Source organism: Microtus pennsylvanicus, chromosome 4, assembly GCF_037038515.1.
Source record: "Microtus pennsylvanicus isolate mMicPen1 chromosome 4, mMicPen1.hap1, whole genome shotgun sequence".
Lineage (NCBI taxonomy): Eukaryota > Metazoa > Chordata > Mammalia > Rodentia > Cricetidae > Microtus > Microtus pennsylvanicus.
Window position 1 is genome coordinate 80,614,984 of NC_134582.1, and position 17,930 is coordinate 80,632,913.

Genomic DNA, 17,930 nt, shown 5'->3' on the forward strand with positions numbered 1-17,930 from the left:
CCTTCCTTAAGCGTTGCCTAGTTTCTGATTTGTGACCCAGGTCCTTAGTTTTCCAGGTCCCTTGATGGTGGACGGCAACAGTTTCGGGTGCCTGGGAGAGTGGATGAACCAGAGCCTCCACCTTTGTGCCTAAAGATCCCAAGTCGCTAGCGGGAGGGCGGGCGCAACAGGCAGCTCCTAGGACAACACACGGCTGTGGAGAGGGCTCCTTCCCGCGCGCTGGGGTCGCCGCCCTCGAGTCGCTCCGGCAGAGGGCGCCGCCGCCGGCCTCTCTGCCCATCGGGGCGGGCGAGCCGGGGACCCTGCCTCCTGCGCGCCTGCCCGCGTTCCGCCCCCCGCGCTCGTCCCGGCGCCCTGCCGGACGCCCGAGCCCGCTCTCCGGAGCCTCCGCACCCTAGCGGCGCACCGGGGCACGGAGAAGGGGTAGGCAGAGTGGCCTTCGAAGGGAACCAGCTTGCGAAGCGCGTGGGAGGAAAGCGCGGACGCGTGGAGGGGAGGGGTGGAGTCGCCCCGGCCCGAAGCCTGAAGGCCGAGCGCTCAGTAGGAGACCCGGCACCCACGGCCCGCAGCATGGCTCGGGGCTGGGCGCGGCCGAGGCACGCGCCTCTGTGCGCCCGGGCCGTCTGGACGGCGGCGGCACTCCTGCTCTGGACGCCCTGGACCACAGGTAAGGACCCTGCGTGCGCACTCCGAGCATCGCCCGATCCTCCACCACTCTCTACTGGCCGCCTCGCGGGCGCCGGTCCTCCCGATCGAGGGGCGCCAGGCGAGGCCATGCTCCGCGCTCTCGGCGCCAGCTTGGGCCCGTGCCCTCCTTAGACGCCTGGGGCTGGTTCCAATGAGATGCGCTCCAGGGACCACTAAGTGTTTCCAGAGGCCGCGGTGGGCAGCGGCAGGGAGCTTTTCCCAAGTGCGTTCCAGTCGGGATGTGCACCCATAGACGTGCTCCGTGTGTCCCAAGACTCGGTACTCCGTCGATTCCCCTCCACACGCTTCTCTTGTACCTCGTCTGCCCCCAGATGAAGTCCTGAGTTAGTCATTTTCCCAGGAACAGTGGGGGACGCATGATCGAAGGTCTTGGTTTTCCTTTTGTTGTAATTGGTGACCGAAGTGGTGTTTGGCGGGCCCTTCGCAGTGGGGGCTCGGCCCCCAGGGCTTGATATTGCGCGGCTGAAAGGAGAGTGCTTTTCTCTGCCTGCCCGTAGTGTTTCTTCCTCCTTTGGGGGATTCCGCGGGTGCTTGGTTAGGATCAGGAGACCCCCCTCAATAAGCACAGAAGTGTTTTGGAGAATACTTGAGCAGAAAAGACTGTGGTGGCCAGAGGAGGTGGAGATGATCCTCCCAGTGCTAATCCCAGAGTATCTACTAGCTATCAGGTTTGCGGCCTGAATCCCCGCACCCTGCTGGCTTGGGTGAGGAAGTCCCAAGAGGAACAGGGACTCAAGAAGTTTGCCTTAAGTTTCTGAACTGCCTGAGGTGCGCTATACTGGGACAGCAGCGTCAGTGTCCCCCAGCTACCAGCATTCCTGCAAGCAGGTGAGAATTAAGGAGCAGTAGCAGGCAGCAGGGTTCCGGGGCTCTTCAAGAGTCCTGCTGTGCAGGGCGCTGTCTCGCATCCGACCAAAGGGAGGAGAGAAACGTTGAGCAGCCTTTCCAGGGGGCGTTTGGGCTTAAACTGATGCTGATGGCGTCCACCGTTTCTGATGACTTCATTTCCATTGATACCTCTGTCCACGAAGGCAGGAACCGCTGAATGCAGGATGAGAGAGTACAGCACATGCTATATTAATGTCATTACCAGTTTGCCTCCTGTAGGAATTCCCACTGACTCTTCTACCATCAAGAATTTGTTTTGACCAGCACTCGGGAGGCAGAGGCAGGCGGATCTCTGTGAGTTCGAGACCAGCCTGGTCTATAGGGCTAGTTCCAGGACAGGCTCCAAAGCCACAGAGAAACCCTGTCTCGAAAAACAAACAAACAAACAAACAAACAAGAATTTGTTTTGAAACTCGGGGGTGGTACACTGGTCGCCTCCACAGGGATTTTGGCCTTTGCTGGTAACCTAGTGGCCATTGCTAATCCTGCAGCCTGGGGGCTTCTTGAGGTGTAGCTGGGGTGGGGGATAGGGTCTGCCATAGTGAGAGGTCCTAGGTGATGAAGGAGTGTGAAGCCCTGGTACCTTAAAATCAAGTTTGTAACCAGAATAGAAAAGTCCTCCTGCATTTATTTTGGATGTAGCAATTTGAGCACTGGCTTCACCCATGTGCAGAGGAACACGTCCGATGAAAAAACCATCAGACCCATTTTCCTTCTTTCCTTTTCCTTCCTTCCTTTTTTTTTTTTTTTTTGAGCCTTATGTGGAAGTTACATTACTTTGCTGATGAAATGAAATTCCCACTATAGAAAGAGTAGGCTATGTTTCTTTTCTTTCTGGATTGCTTCCTCGTTAAGCTGACAGAAAACACATACACACAAATACATAGATATGGAAATTATTAGAGTAAATTTGGGTGTTTGAGATCTTTTTTGTTGTCAAAGAGAGAGTCTCAGCAATTGGGGAGTTCTATAATTGAAATAATTTAGGATGTAAAAACACGGAAAGGTTATTTTTAAAAGGGTATATATTCTTTTTTTGTTTTGTTTTGTTTGTTTTTCGAGACAAGGTTTCTTTGTGTAGCCCTGACTGTCCTGGAACTCACTCTGTAGACCAGGCTGGCCTTGAACTCACAGAGATCTGCCTGTCTCTGCCTCCCGAGTGCTGGGATTAAAGGTGTGCGCCACCACCACCCAGTGGGTATATGTTCTGATCCCATACTTTCATCAGAATTAGGGAAGGCAGGAGTGACGTTAGCCTTCTCCTGCCGCTCCTTTTGCCAGGGCCCAGTTTGCTTCTGGTCCAGATCCCTGGAGTGGCGATCTCAATAGTCTCTTAGAAGAGAAGAAATGATACCATCTCGTGTAAGAAGACTTTGTGGAAACAGGAAAGATTCTGTGTACGTTGTACAATATGTTTTTCTTACCATGGCAGAGGACCAAGCAAGCAACAGCTGCACATTGGAAACTTTTCAGTGTTTAATAACAATTTCAAGTTGAGCCCTGACATCAGTGGAGAAGATTGACACCCTGAGAATCTGAGTGCTGTGGACTCCTGTGGGATGTACAATGTCAGGGAAGGGATTCAGTCATCCAGGTTCCATTTAAAACAGAACAGCTCCAAACCTTAGTTTCCTCCTGGGAGGCAGAACTGGGGCTGGCACTCTACCTCTGAGCTCCATCCCCAGCCTTGTGACTGCACTTGATTTAGTTAGCCTGGTGTAGCTCGAAAGCCAAGAAAAGCTCTGCTTGATATTTTTGCACAGCAAACAAAAACAAAAACAAAGCCATTGGCTGAAAAATGTGCATTTCTGGGAGCAGTTTTGATGATGCTTCTCTGCAGCAGAGTGAAGTCTCTGTTTTTATTGGTGGACATTGTGTCTGCTGTTTACTTGGAGGCTAGCTGTCACTGGTGTTTGTGTGACTATTACTGAGACTCCTCCCCCCCTCCCCTTTAAACAGCCTAGACTTCGCCTGGGGGATTGAGAAGCCTGGCGGGAGCCACATTTCATGCAGGCCTTTTGAGGGAGGACTCTTTTCTGAAGGAAATGGATTAGGTGCTCAGGGGTTGGCTCCTTTAACTGGTAGGGGAGGTGAATCTTCTCGGGAGTTCTTTCAACCTGGAACTGACTGTCCTTTAAAGAGAGTTGTGGGGTTGGCCAGTCTGGGCAGGGGTCATTAGGAAACACTGGTTATAACCTACTACTACTAAATGTTATCCCTGCCTGAAGGTTCATGAAGTGTCCTCTAAGGTGACATAGGTCTCCCGGTGTTTATCTGTTGATTTTCTGGGGACCTGGAGAGGAAGCAAGGATAGACACCTTTACTTGCTACCCACTGGTGACCACTGGGTTTGCTTTGCTGCACCCCATTCTGGGTTCCTTGGCTGGCACTGCTCTTTCCAGTGACTGCTTAGAGGGGACCCCACTCCCCAACGTCAAACACACGGGGTTTGAAAGCAGAGTCAGGGTTACTAGCCTAAGGGCTGTTGGGTAGAAAGAGCCCATTTGGTCACTGTGGCTTTGGAGGGGTCTTGATTTGCACCGTTCCATTGATCCGCTAGTCCCATTTAGGGGCTCAATGGGTAGTGTCATCTATGCAGTTTTGGAATTATAAAAGAATCAAAATACCTAGAGGAGCTGCAGCCCACGAATCATGGCGGGAGCTGATGGTGCTCCGAGGCCCCTCTTTGCCTAGCATGTATTTATTTGGTTTTGTTGAGGAGCCTGCCAAGTTGGAAACAAGGGCGCGACAGCTCTGCTTACATGTGCAGTGTTCGTAGAAACTGTCCAGGATGTAATCTGTTTGAAGTTCTCTTGACAGAGTGGCCAAGGAGGGTGGTTGGACCATGTTGAAGGTTTTCATAACAGTTTTGAAAACGGGATTGTTTTTGGTTTGATTAGCTCACTGATGCGATATCTGGGGGGTGTTTTCTTTAGGTTCTAATCCTGCTACCACTCCCCCCCCCAATAAAAAAGCCAAAGGGAAGGAAATAATTACAGAAAAAAATTTGAGCCCAATTCTACTAAGTAGCTTGGCCTCTAGAAGGTCTTAAGCTCCAGTGGGAAGTGTGTGTGTGTGTGTTTAATTGTGTTGGAATGAGCTTCAGTAAGCACTCTACACTTCTGAGATGTTATCAGGAGAATATGGCTGCTGCCCTGAACCTCCGGGAGTGGGGGAGGGCTCCCCCACCATTACCCATACCCCAGCCTAATGGCTTCCACACCCTTCTGGAAGGACAGCTCACCGGATATACAGTTAAATTACAGAAACATTTTGGCTTGAACTTACTGTAACTTTTATGCTGTGGAATATGGGAGCTGCCAGGCACATGTGACTATTTAAGGTCAAAATTATTTTAAAAAATACATTTACTTCCTTCGCGCCAATGGGCACATGGCGGGTGTCTTTAGCCACATGTGGTCAGCTGGTATTTGGTGAGGAACTGCAGTGAATCTGTGGGTTGTGTTCAGTAGTATTGGTTTCTTTACAGTATTGTCTTCAGTTCATAAACACAGATATATTGACGGCTTTCATTTCACTCATCCGTGTGTTATAGCCTTCAGTCTTTCGAGTCTTTTGCTTCCATAATTAACAACGCCTAAGTATTTTCTCTCTTTTTTGTGTTACGATAATTGAATTGCTTTCTTGATTTCCTTTTTTTATACGTGTGTTATTTGTTATTAGTAAGTTTATAGAAGTTAACTTATACAGACTAATTTTTTTTTCCTGTGGGTTTACAGAATTTATTTGCTCAGCTAGCACTTTGTGGCTCTCAGCCTCTGTATAAGGTCGTATTAGTTAACTGCAGACAGACGATTAAACTTCTCATTTATTTATTTAGTCTAATTGCTCAGTCTTGAACTTCCACCACTGTGTTCAACATGGGTTCAAAGGGGACACCCTGTTTTATTCTGATCCTGGAGGGAAACCTTTCAGCCTCTATCGCGTTCGGAGACTTTCCTTCTGTTCTCAGTGTATTCTTGAACCCTTTGTAACAATGCTTTGTCTTTTGGAACATGTTGAAGCTCTACTCATTGAAACTGTGATGTTCAAGTCCAGTATAGTGATGCACACCTTTAATCCCAACACCAGGGAGACAGGATCTCTATGAGTTCAAGGCCAGCCCTATCTACAAATTGAGTTCGAGGATAACCAGGATTATGTAGAGAGACCCTGTTTCAAATGAAAGAAATATGTACTTTTGGAAAATGTAATGTTAAGGCCCAAAAACTAAGGTCCAGGAAACTAGAACTGAATGCTAGTGGGTAAGCAAGTGTTATTACAAATGGTGACAAGACACCCATGGGATCCAAGAGAGAGGCACTTAGTTCATGTCAGTGATGCTTTGCTTGTGTAGCCTCAGCTGATGGGGAAAGCCATATACCATCGGCAAACACACCTGGCCTTCACCTGGATAGCGTGGATTTCCATTGGAAATGGCACTTTGTAGACACGAGAGGACTGAGCGAATGGGAAGCCTGCTTAGTGCTGCATCCAGACATCTCTGTGTAACGAGGGGATGCACACGTGCAATGGGGGGAGTCGAGAGGAGATCTGGGGGAGTGGGTTGGAATTGGAGGTGTCGGTATGACTCATGACTCCTGTATAACCACACGATGCATCATATTTAGTGGCAGACCCATAGTTTTTAAACCATGTTCTTTTTTTCTATAACAGCTTAGCACCTCATTAGCGCTGAGTGTTCCCAGTTCCCAGTCTTTAGTCCTCTAAATCCCACTGCACATACGAGGAGCTAGAGTGTCTTGGGGCGATGGCTGAAGATATGCCATGGTTGAGAAGGTCAGGCTGAGCTGGGGCATGGTCTTGGGGTAGTGGTTCAGTGGCCTGACACGGTCAGTGTGCTGAGAGCACACAGGGGCCAGTGAAGGCTCCCCAGTAGCCAGACCTGGGGCAATGAGACAACCTGGACAGAGTCGAAATCTGTGACTCAATTATGACAAAAATAAGTCTGAAAACCACATGTGAGTCTTGTAGGACATGTGATGTCACACAGATGTATCGTTCCACAGTCCTGGGAGGTGGAATTACATGGACAGTGAGCCGTGAGGTCCACAGTTTGGAAACTGTTCGGGAGAACCTTCTTTCCGTCTTCCGCTTCTTGGTGGCTCCTGGTTTCCATGTGCACACATGTCTGTCTTCACCTCTGTTCTGTCCCCACGTGGCCTGACTCCTTCAGTTCAGACGGCCATGATTAGAGTTCACCTTGAATCCTGGCTGCGTTCATCTCAATTTTCTTATTGTGGCCACAACGGCGCTTTTCAGTGTGGATCACATCCGAATTCTGAGTGGTCATGAACTTTGAGTGATGGTTTTCCTTATCTGCAAGGGGAAAAGAAATAACTAGGCCAGAGAGAGTTACTGTGACCTTCTCTAGGTGACCAGCAATGTTTCTAGCTTGGGTGATGAAGAGCCTAACCAAGGACAGGAATCGGGTCCTAAAGCAAGACTGGCAGGCTTAGGAGGTTCTTATTTGGAACAACTGTGTTGTATTGCTATCTGTCAATGCTGTGTAAGGTAGGTAGTCTGCAGAACAATGAACAGAAAAGGCCACTAAATACAAAAGGAGTTTGACGTCTTCATCAAGACAGTACAAACTAGACTGAGTGGTGGGAGTCAGAGCAGAGCAGGGGTATGGCATTTGGTGTGCAATTTGCCACTTTCAGAGCTGATTGGCGCTGCCTGCTGGCATGTACTCCGTGGTCTGCTGAGCAATGAACATGAGGCTTTGGTATACAGAAACCATAAAATCTGCACCATGTGAGTTAAATACTCAGTGTTCTTTCTCCATGTGGGTTGCACACCAGATACAGTGACTACACATGAGCACAGGGCTCTATGGATACCAAGAGGGATTTCCAAATCTTTCTGGCTAGCCCAAGGTAAGATTGTAGCAGCAGTGGTTTGCCCTGTGTGTGGTGCTTTAAACTGTCTTGGTGCGCTTGCTCCTCCCACTCTGCTCCATCCTGCTTTTGACAGGCTGCCCCTGAAATAAATTCTTAGGGTGCAGAGGGGAGTCGTATATTAACGAGGCTGTTCCTTTTCTTCTTCATCCTAATAAAGAAGCTATCTTCTGCTGTGGTTCAGGATTCAGGAGCCCCAGTGAACCCTATCCTTCATCCTTCCTATAGGACCCTAGTGAAAGAAGGAAGCTATCTTTTTGTTGTTGTTTTTGCTTTTTGTTTGTTTGTCAGAGTTTCTCTGTGGATCAGCCCTGACTGTCCTGGAACCTGCTCTGTAGAGCAGGCTGGCCTCAAATTCAGAGATCACACTGCCTCTGCCTCCCGAATGCTGAGATGAAGGGGTGTGGAAGGCAGCTATCTTTATACTGATATGCTCTACCTCTTTTTAGTCAACTATAGATTGAAAATGTTCAAGAAACAAAATCTAGGAAAGTTTCAAAAGTCAAAATGTAAGCTTGTAATGTGGGAGCTCTAGGTGACAAGGTGTCCCGTGGTCCTTGTAGATGAGGGGTTGTGTGAGCTGTGTGGGCCATGTGGACAAGGGGTCCTGTGGGTGCTTTGTTACTGTAGGCAATGCCAGGATGATTGCTCTCACCTGGGAAGAACGGAGCAGGTCAGCGTATTTAGTTCTTTTCTCTGAGAGACTTACCTCTCTTTTGATTTTGGTGTCCTGTGGGTCCTGGAATAAACTGTGGGTGGGCCGGGCAGAGGGACAGAGCCGGGACTGCCGACATCAAGAGTGCATCACCTCCTCGTCAGCTGTCTTGTTTCTAAAACCAGAGTTTGCAAGGAAGCGGGCTGGAGTCAGCTTAGTGAGCAACTCCAACGATTCTTTTGTTTTGTTTGATTTTTTTTACAATTTTTTTTTTTTTTAAATTTTTGAGACAGGGTTTCTCAGTATAGCTCTGATTGTCCTGGAACTCTCTCTGTGGACCAGGCTGGCCTCAAACTCATAGAGATCTGCCTGCCTATCTCCCAAGTGCCACTATCCTTGATTCCAACAATTCTTAAGGGCATTATTGGTGCAGCTTGACTTTTGGGGCATCCTGTGAGCGGTTAGAGGGGTGGAGGTTAAGACAAGGAATTTCATCTTGTTTCTCTGGGTTTTCAGACTGCTCTTGGGGAGTGGGGGAGGTTTGGGTTGTTCTTGGAGCTTTCTAAAAGCATTTGGTGCTCATTCCACTCTAGACATATTTCATGGGAATGCTGTGTAAGTTGTGCCTGCTCAGGCCCATTGTGTCCCCTGGTGTTCCCCAGATAGTCTGTTTTCCTGGCCGGCTCTGTTTGAATGAAATCCTGGACATTACAGCATGAACTGTAGAAATCCCCTTTCTTGTGTAAGTGGCCAGAAGAACGGGAATCTGAGGGGTATGGCTATTTCTGCAGTCCCACGTTTCCAGTGTGTGTGTGTACACATGTGTGTGCTTGGCCGTGTGAGCTTGTGTGGAGGCCACGCCATATTTTTTCGAGACAGATTCTCTCACTGATCTGGAGCTGATGACCTGGAGACAGTGAGCCCCCTGGGACCTGGCTGGCCTTCTGCCAGTGCTAGCCTCAGTGACTGCCATCACAACTAGGTTCCACGTGGGTTCTGGAGATCAAAGGTTAGGTCCTCATGTTTTGTGCGACTCTTTACCCACAGGTCTATCTCCCATTCCCCAGTTTCCAGTATTTTAGGGGTATTAAAATGAGGGTCATTTTGACTTTTAATAACATGAATATTGTACTAGTAAGATTGAATAATGGTTCCCTCTGCAAAAAAGGAAGTTACATTGTGGTCCTGACTCTTGTTTCTTTGAATTGTGGCCTTCCTTTGTAGAGTGGGTCTCAGGAGATGATATATTGAGGTCTTTGGGGTGTGTCTGATTGCTGAGGGACAGTGTTGTTACTAAAGGGAAGGTTGACTGGATGGTGGTGGCGCACACTTTTAATCCCAGCACTCAGGAGTCAGGCAGGTGGATCTCTGTGAGTTTGAGACCAGCCTGGTCTATAGAATGAGTTACAGGTCAGCCAGGGAGGGCTACACAGAGGAACCCTGTTTTGAAACAATAAAAACATAACCAAAACCAAAAGGGAATGCTTGAAGGGACACCCTCACTGTTGCTGGGATGTGATTGTCAACCCTGGTGATTTTTGTACACACAGGAGTCCTTTGAAGGGATGTAGAAGGAGTGGCAGGCTGCATTCCTGCCCAGCTCCCGCATGGCTAGCTTTACACCCGAAATAATAACACACAAATTGTATTTATTTAAACACTGCTTGGCCCATTAGTTTTAGCCTCTTATTGGCTAATTCTCACATCTTGCTTTAACCCATATTTAGTAATGTATGTAGCACCATGAGGTGGTGGCTTACCAGGAAAGATCTTAACCTGTGTCCATCTCAGAGAGGAGAGGCATGGTGACTGCTCACTTCCCTTCTTCCCAGCATTTTGCCCTGTTCAGGCAGCTCTAGCAGAGTGAGGCAGTTGGGCCCCATTAATGACTAGGTCTGTGAGAAGTGCTAGTGTAGGCCCATTAGCCCCTATGGTAGATCCCTAATCAGAAATAAATAGATGTTGGGCTTATGGCTATAGAGGCCGGCAGTCCATGAATCTGGTCCTGGTGTGTGGTTAGGGCCTCATGGAGAGACAGAGCAAGTATTCCAGCTGAGGTCTTCTGTTCTTACAAAGCTACCAATACCTTGATGGACCCCTCTCCCCATTAACTCACATAACCCTAATTCCCTCCCAATGGCCCCACCTCTAAATGATTTACCGTAAAGTTTGAGGATTAAGTTTTCAGTCTGTGAATTTCTGAGATGCATACTCAAGCCCCCACACAGTGACATAGACCCTTGAGCAAGTGTCCGTTTACTGCTGCTGGCTGCTGAGTCTGTGGCCAGAGTCAGGGCACAAGAATTTACCTGACACGGGGCCTCCACTGCCAGCAATGTGTTGCCGATCCTGGGCCCCAGGGCGGGGAGCTGATTGACCCTGCCTCCAGCACTGGTCAGGGTTAGTATGGAGAGCCAGAGACACACTCTTGGAGTGAGTGTGGTTGAAGGCAGCTCTCTCTACTGTGTTCAGCAGCTTGGATCGCGGGTCACCCAGTGCCTCTGCACAATTTAGGTCAGCTAGGATCAGGGCACTACTGCCCTGCTGGGAACTTTATGACCGCTTTGCCCCATGACAGGGTATAAAGGGTCCAATCTTTTCAGGACCTTCTGCAGCAGAGGCCTGCACCCCAGAGCTTTTAGGTCAGCTGCCTTTCCTTCTTGCTGTCCTCTCGGGGTGGCTGCCTAAGGAGAGAAAGGCCATGATTAGATTTGAAGCTTTGATGGGGGTAGGCAGTCCTTCATAGGGCCCACTCAGGTTTCAGAGTGGACCAGGTTCACCAGGGACCATGCGGCTCCCCGGGGACGTCTGCCTGGATCCTCCAAGGACTTCTCCGTCCAAGCCCAGGCCCAGGGCATCCAGCTCCCTACTGTCCTTTGGCCCTTGTTTTCCTTACAGAGGGCTGGGCAAAGGCAAAAGCCAACAAAAACAAACACCCTCACTGCCGCTGGGATGTGACTGTCAACCCTTGTGATTTATGGACACACGGGAATCCTTTGAAGTATGAAGCAGATGGTTTCACCTCTGGGGACTGAGACCCTGGGGTGTGTGTGTGTGTGTGTGTGTGTGTGTGTGTGTGTGTGTGTGTGACAATAGCTAGGAAGCGAAGGGGTTCTAGGATGTGCTTTTTGTCCTTTGTATATCTAGGCACTGTCTTGTCTTTTGAACAGAAGGACAGTTCCTCCTGCAGCAGAAAGAAGGGGATGACGACAGCAGGGTGCAGGGGTACTTGATTAGCATCTCCGGGAGAAGCATTGAGTCAGCACACCACTGGGTGTTGGAGGTAGATGCCCAGGGAGCTGGGTACATGGGAGTAGGTTACTGAGGGCGACCCTGGTGGCTCTAGAGACTTGAGAGAAGATAGATTTTAAGAAGGAGCCTGCTGACTACTCAGGATAGGAATGCGACTTGGAAGGGCTCTGTCTTCTGAGGGTGTTAATAGTTTTGCCAAGAATATAATTTCTCTCATGAGTCAACTGGCTTGGATGGGCTTCAGTTTTCCCTAGCTGTTTGCAATATTCAGTGTGTTATTATTTTCTTTAGGAAGCTTTATTTTGAACATAAAACACCCTCACCCCTTCTTCCAATGGGAAAATCCATTGTTTCGCAAAGCAGAGTGTTGCACCAGTTACCTACCTCTCGTTAATGGAGGGTTGGATGTGTTTTCAGAGTTCAGATGGGGTTCACTTTATCCCAGACTTTGCATGCACCCGTCTTCTCATCCGAGAGTATACTTCTAAGAAGAAGCAGGGGTCAGATTTCTCCTACTCGGCTGTATTTCTACAGGCCGTAAAGGCTGTGGCTGATGAAATAAATACAGAGAGAGTGAAGGCCAGCATGGAACATAAAGGGAGCTGTTGAAGAGTAAGTTTTAAAATTCTCTTCATCATTGCGTTTTTTCCCCCAATCAGAGAATGAATCCTGCAGTGAACTTGGGGGAAAGTGTTGGGAGTGGGAGTTGGGATGTTGAGTGAGCTTTGGCTTGGACCAACTTTTATAAGTATACTCAGAAAACAAAACAGGGATGGAGAATGGAGAGTCGGCAAGCTTTGCTTGGACCAACTGCTTAATTTTTAACGATTTATTTATTTACTTATTCATTTAATGTGCCTGAGTGTTTTGGCTGCATGTATGTCTGTGCATTTGTATGCCGTGTGCTCATGGAGGTCAGGGAGAGGGTCAGACTTCTGGAACTGGTGTTACAGACCTTTGTGAGCCGCTTTTTAGGAGCTGGGAATTGATTGAACCTGGGCCCTCTGGAAGAGTAGCCAAGACCCTCAACCCCTGAACCATCTCCCCAGCCCTGGAGCAACTTTTATGAGTGCCATTGAGACACCCTTCCCAGGTGAGTCAGTGGGCAGTTGAGCCTGTCAGAGCATCAGTCTCCTCTGTGCGGTTTCAGAACCTTCCCACCCTCCGAGGAGCACCCACACCTGTTAGCAGTTGGTCTCCACTTCCCAACTCCCTTTTCCCAGGCCCTGGCAAGCACTAATCTACTCTCTGTCCTTGAGGATTTGACTGTCCTGGAAATTTCATTTAAATGGAATGATGGACCCTGTGGCCTTTGAAACTGGCTTCTTCCATTTAGCACTGGTTTTCATATTGGTTAACAAGCACAGCCGCTTTAGACCACACACAGCGAGGCTTCTCATTGTTACAGTTCCTGCAGGCCTTCCCATGGTATGCAGGTTCTGCTGCCTTGCCAGCTCAGTACTTGGGAGTGAAGCCCAGGACAGTCAGGAGTTCCAGGCCACTCTTGAGAGCGTACGCAGTTCAAGACTAACTCCCGATAGTGAGACCTAGCTCAACCAAACCAAACCAAACCTAAAGCCCCATTCCATATTACTATAGTTCCAGCTTCTTCATTAAAAAGCAAACAACAAACAGAAAATATTGCTAGTATCTGTCATTTGTATATTCATGGTTTATTTCTAATTAATTTTAAGTTAGCATTTGAAATAATGGGTTTCACTGAGGCATCTTCTTTCATACTTTGTTCTTTGCGTTCCTCCTACCCTGTACATCCTCCTGCCCTGTCCTTGTGGTCCCTTTGGCCCAACAGTCCCATTTTTACTTTCATGTCATATTTAAGCATCCTTTATTTCACAGGTCTTCTGATTCTTAAGTATTACGTGAAATAACTTTACATCAACCAGACTTCTTCTTCTCCTTCTCCTCCTCCTCCTCCTCCTCCTTCTTCTTCTTCCTCCTCCTCCTCTTCTTCCTCCTCTTCCTCCTCCTCCTCCTTCTTTTCCTTCTCCTTCTCCTCCTTCTTCTCCTTTTTTCCCCAGCAGTTGTTTGAGTGCCTGTGGAATTGCTTCCCGGAAGTAAGATGCTTTTGTCTAAGTTACTACAGGCCCAGTCTTCCTTATCCTTATCTAAAATATTTGGGACCACAAGTATTTCAGATTTCAGAATTGTTCAGATTTTGCAATATTTTCATATGTGTAGTGTATATTTATGGGGGTGTCGCATCTCAACATGAGGCTCATCTCTGTTTTGTACACACTGAGCACACAAAGCCTGAGAAGCTTCTCACAGCATATGTTCTGTGCAAAAAGTTCTGAATCTTGGAGCATTTTGAAGTTTGGGTCTTCCCAGTAGGGGTGCTGGGCCTGTAGGATTGAAGTTTTCATAGCTGATAATGTGATAGTTGCCCATCCAGAAAGTGTGGGACAGCAGTTTCTTCTGAGTTGAAACATCTCATCCTGCAAGAGAGCTCCTTAAGACTCAGGAATTGGCTAACTCAAAAGTCTCAGGAAGTCCCTGAAACTTATGGTTTCACAAAGTCTCCCTCTCTAAGGTTAAATGAACGGTAAGAGGAGAGGAGCTTCCGGCCTGTGGAGCTGCCTGGAAGTTGTGCAGTGAGCTCCAGAGTTCCATGGAAAAGCTCCCTGGTGTTTTGCGCAGTCAGCATCAGGTCCCTGGGGACACTTGGTGTTTTGTGCATCTGTGAAGTAGCCACTTATTGATGGGACATTTCATGATGATGCCACTAGAGGTGACTTTGGGTTCCTTCCCGAGGTTCTTTGGCTGGGTTTTGGTGGTCACCCGATTAGCCACACCTTTCTCTGTATTTTAGAGTTGAATCTCTCAGGCGTTTTAAAGATGGAGCATGCCAGCTAGGAGAGTGGAGTGGCATGTCTTTGCAGAAGTTGCCTAGGTGGATTGCAAATTGACTTAATGAGGATTCCCACGGAACCTGTATCAGTTTGTGCTATTATGATGAAATACTAACACAGGCAAGTTCAAAGGTCGAGAAAGTGCTAGCATTTGGCTCTCCGTTCTGCAGGGTTGACTTTGTTCTTGGTTCCCTAGTGAAGGCAGCAAAGTACAGCAGGAATGTACGTTAGAGTGAACACACATTAGGAGCAAGAGCTGAGAGTGACTGAGAGGCTGGGGTCCACAGTCCTCTTTTAGGGCACACTAGCAATGACATAAAACCTCCCAATGGTTCCCCTCTTCTCAGCAGCTCTCCTGCCTCAGTAGCATATTTCTTGGGACCAAGCCATCCCATGTGGACTCTCTGGGGACTTTCATCCAAACCACAGCAGGTACTCAAAGAAAACTCTGGTGCCCATTTTCTGTGTCTTTTATTGTCTCTTATTCTGTGGGTGTTCCTTCCTTATCTTGGTAGTCATGAGATTGGCTTTGCAGGGTGGAATTCATTCTGTCCACTGGCCATGCCATGTGAAGCTGCCCTCAGGTGCTCTCCCACTGAAAAGTGTAATCTGAGAGAACGCTTACTGACCAACGGGAAGCTGCCATGGCCACGAGCGGCACTAGTGACTCTTCCGTGGCAGTGGCTGAGCACTGCTTCCTTGGCTCCTGAGTGGTCAGGTGTAGGAAGCTTTGCATGAAGCCATACAGTGACTTACTTTGTTTTTTCTGACACCATGTTTCCCAAATTGGAGTCCAGGGAGGATTTTATTTTGAGAACTGTTAGAAGAAGTTTGGGTGTGGAGGTTTATTGTTCCTGGATTTATAGAAACCACAAGAGGATGATCCAGTCTCCCACAGATCACTCAGAGCTACGGCATGCAAACATACTAAAGTCGCATGAAGCCATTAATCTGCAGAGACCATTGTCATCTACTGTCCCTGCTTTTCTCCTGTAGCCCTACAGCAACATAAAGTAGAGCCTGAGTAAGACACACGGGTTGTTGATTAATAACATTTCCACTTAATATTTTGGGCTATAATCAGAATTAGTTCCTATCCCTTGAGTCATTTCAGGTGAGCTCTGTATTCTTTAGACTATAAATGCCAGGTGGCCTTCTGGGTAGGCCTGGAGTGCATATGTGTGCGCTCACGCTCTTGTGGGTCCCTTGTCCAGATCAGGAATTACAATAGCTCCTTGATGTGCAAATTCACTTTTCCTGCTTTCAGTTACGTGAAGGTAAACATGGTCTACATTTAAAATGAAAAATTCCGAAAGTGAAGAATTCTTGTCTGACTTGCATGCCGACCACCCTAAGAGGTGTGTCGCCTTTCTGTGCCCTCTCTCCTCTTCCTTTATGGCACCTTCACTTTTGTTGTAGAGCAGTTTCTTCTGATTTCAAACATTTTCTCCTGGTAGGAAGTTCCTTAAAACTCAGAACGTTCAAAAGAAGACTAGTTAAGACTCAGAAAGTAAGCAACCCGTAAGTCTTAGGAAGTCCCTGAAACTGACCGGATTCACAAGGCCCTTCTGTCTCCAAGGTTATGTAAGCAGTAAGGATTCCAGAGAGGAGAATCTTAGTGTAGCTGCCTTTAAGTTGTGTAGAGAACTTTAGGGATCATGAGTAGCACCTTGCTGGGAAGGGCTTTTTGGTGATGCAGCTGTCTTTGACTCACCCCTGCTCCCGTAAGTACCCCTTACCCATACTCCTGTAAGTAAACCCAGTAAAACTCATTGTTTCACCAAGTTGGACTTTGGTGCCGCTATTGCTTAGGTCTGTATGGTTTCTCTATTTGGGACGAGTGGACATTCATGTCTCCCCTGACACAGTGTCACACAGAATCTTTGTCCAGTGTATCCACAGCATGTACGTTACCCTTCCTGTTATTCCATCCACAGACCCTTGGTTACCAGCTCAACTCTTGTAATATCGCAGCGTTTGTATTCAAGTAAACCTTACTTTACTTAATAATGCCCCAGACACAAGAGGAATAATGCTGGCAATTTTATTACAGTGTTATCGTCTCTCTTTTATTGTCAGTTATTTTATTTTTTTTATTGTTGTATATGTATATGTGCATGGATGGAGGGGGCGGGGGTGTGTTTAGGTCAATGGACAATATTCTAAAGTCAGTTTCCTTCCACTTTTGTATGGGTCTTGAATCTAATTCTCAGTCGCTAGGCTTCTTTCCTCTCAGCCATTTCTTCAACTGTTAGTTATTTTTAATTTTACTCTGCCTGCTCACTAAATAAAACTTTGTCACAGGTAGGTGTGTACTGGAAAAAATAGTATTTATAGGGTTTGCTACTGTTCGTGATTTCAGGCATCCAGGGGGTGGGGTCGTGGAATGCATTAGCGTGGCTTAGTCAGGACATTTGAATGGTGAACCCAAATCCAGCAGGGCTGTTTGGGTTTCTGATAATGGGTCTTTCTACCCACCAGCACCTGCGAGAGGGAGTGTTCACAGGAATGTGAATCTTTCTCTCTGTGTGTGGCCCTCAGGGCTCAGTCCCACATTGTGCTGTATGGTATGCCATAGGATCGTGTGATTTAAAAATAAAGAAAAGATTTCCTTATTTTTACTTTTTGTGTGTTTTTATATATGTATGTGCCCCGCATGTGTGCCTGGTGCCTCGGATCCCCCAGAACTGGAGTTAACAGAGTTGTGAGTCGCCATGTGATGCTGGGAACCAAATCCGGGTTTTCTGCAAGATCCGCAAGTGCTGTTAGCTGCTGAGCCATCATCCTTCCAGCCCCGCTCAGCTTCTCTTACATGAAAAGAGTTTATTCTTTGCATTGCTTGTGAGAAGGGAACCACTCCAATGAGATACCCAGGGCAGCCCAAGAAACAAGCTTTGCTTGGGAGGATAACTGAACAAGCAGAGGGGAACAGGGAAAGGGGAAGGGAACAGAACAAGGGGGAAAGCCGTTCTTGGGTTTCTTCAGGAAGGTCAGGTCTTGTAGGGGAGAGTTTGGGATGGGTTAGGGTTTGATGGTGTGGGGGAGAGTTAGGGTTGCGATTAGGGTTAGGTGGTTTAGAAGAGTGTGTGGGTTGGGGTTAGGGTTGAGGTTAAGAGTTTGGTGTAGGAAAGAATGAGGACTGGCCTGGGTAGTTCTGTTACCTTGGGAAACCTTGGGTGTCTCCAGCTGTCTGGTTGCTGGTGATTAGCTTCAGAGTTTTGATGGTAGAGATGTTTTCTGGTAGGATTTTGTACAGGAGATGGCTTAAGGCGGGGCTTTGGTGCCCCTGGAAAGATCCATGAACTATCCCTTGGCTGCCCCTAAGATTTTCCAGCGCTTGGTGGGATGGTCTCCATAGTCAGTGGAATCTCACGTGCTATGTATCAAGGATAGAAAAACAAGGTTGGGAAGATAATCTAGTCAGTAAAGTCCTTGTCCAAGACTCGGTCCAGTTCCCACCAACCCACATAAAACAAAACCACCACCACAACAACAACAAATCAAAACAAAGATATAAATAAATAAAAAACTAAATACAAAAGATGGGCATGGTGACTCATATTTGTAATCGCAGTGCTGGGTAGGGACAGAAAAGCCCATGGATCTCTGGAGCTCTCTGGATAGCCTAGCCTAGCG

The 17,930-nt window shown here is 47.8% G+C and overlaps 1 protein-coding gene across 2 annotated transcripts in view; it reads left to right on the forward strand.

The window, feature by feature from the left end:
- Window positions 1–351: 351 nt before the first annotated feature.
- The window catches only part of Ror2 (receptor tyrosine kinase like orphan receptor 2), a 177,701-nt gene continuing 160,122 nt past the window's right edge, over window positions 352–17,930 (forward strand). For both annotated transcript variants that reach the window (XR_012910359.1, XM_075969619.1), the window contains exon 1: window positions 352–667. Coding sequence is in view for 1 of the 2 variants with exons in the window: in XM_075969619.1 (XP_075825734.1) it covers window positions 571–667 (97 nt within the window). In the remaining variant the exon portion in view is untranslated. The remainder of the gene's footprint in view (window positions 668–17,930) is intronic.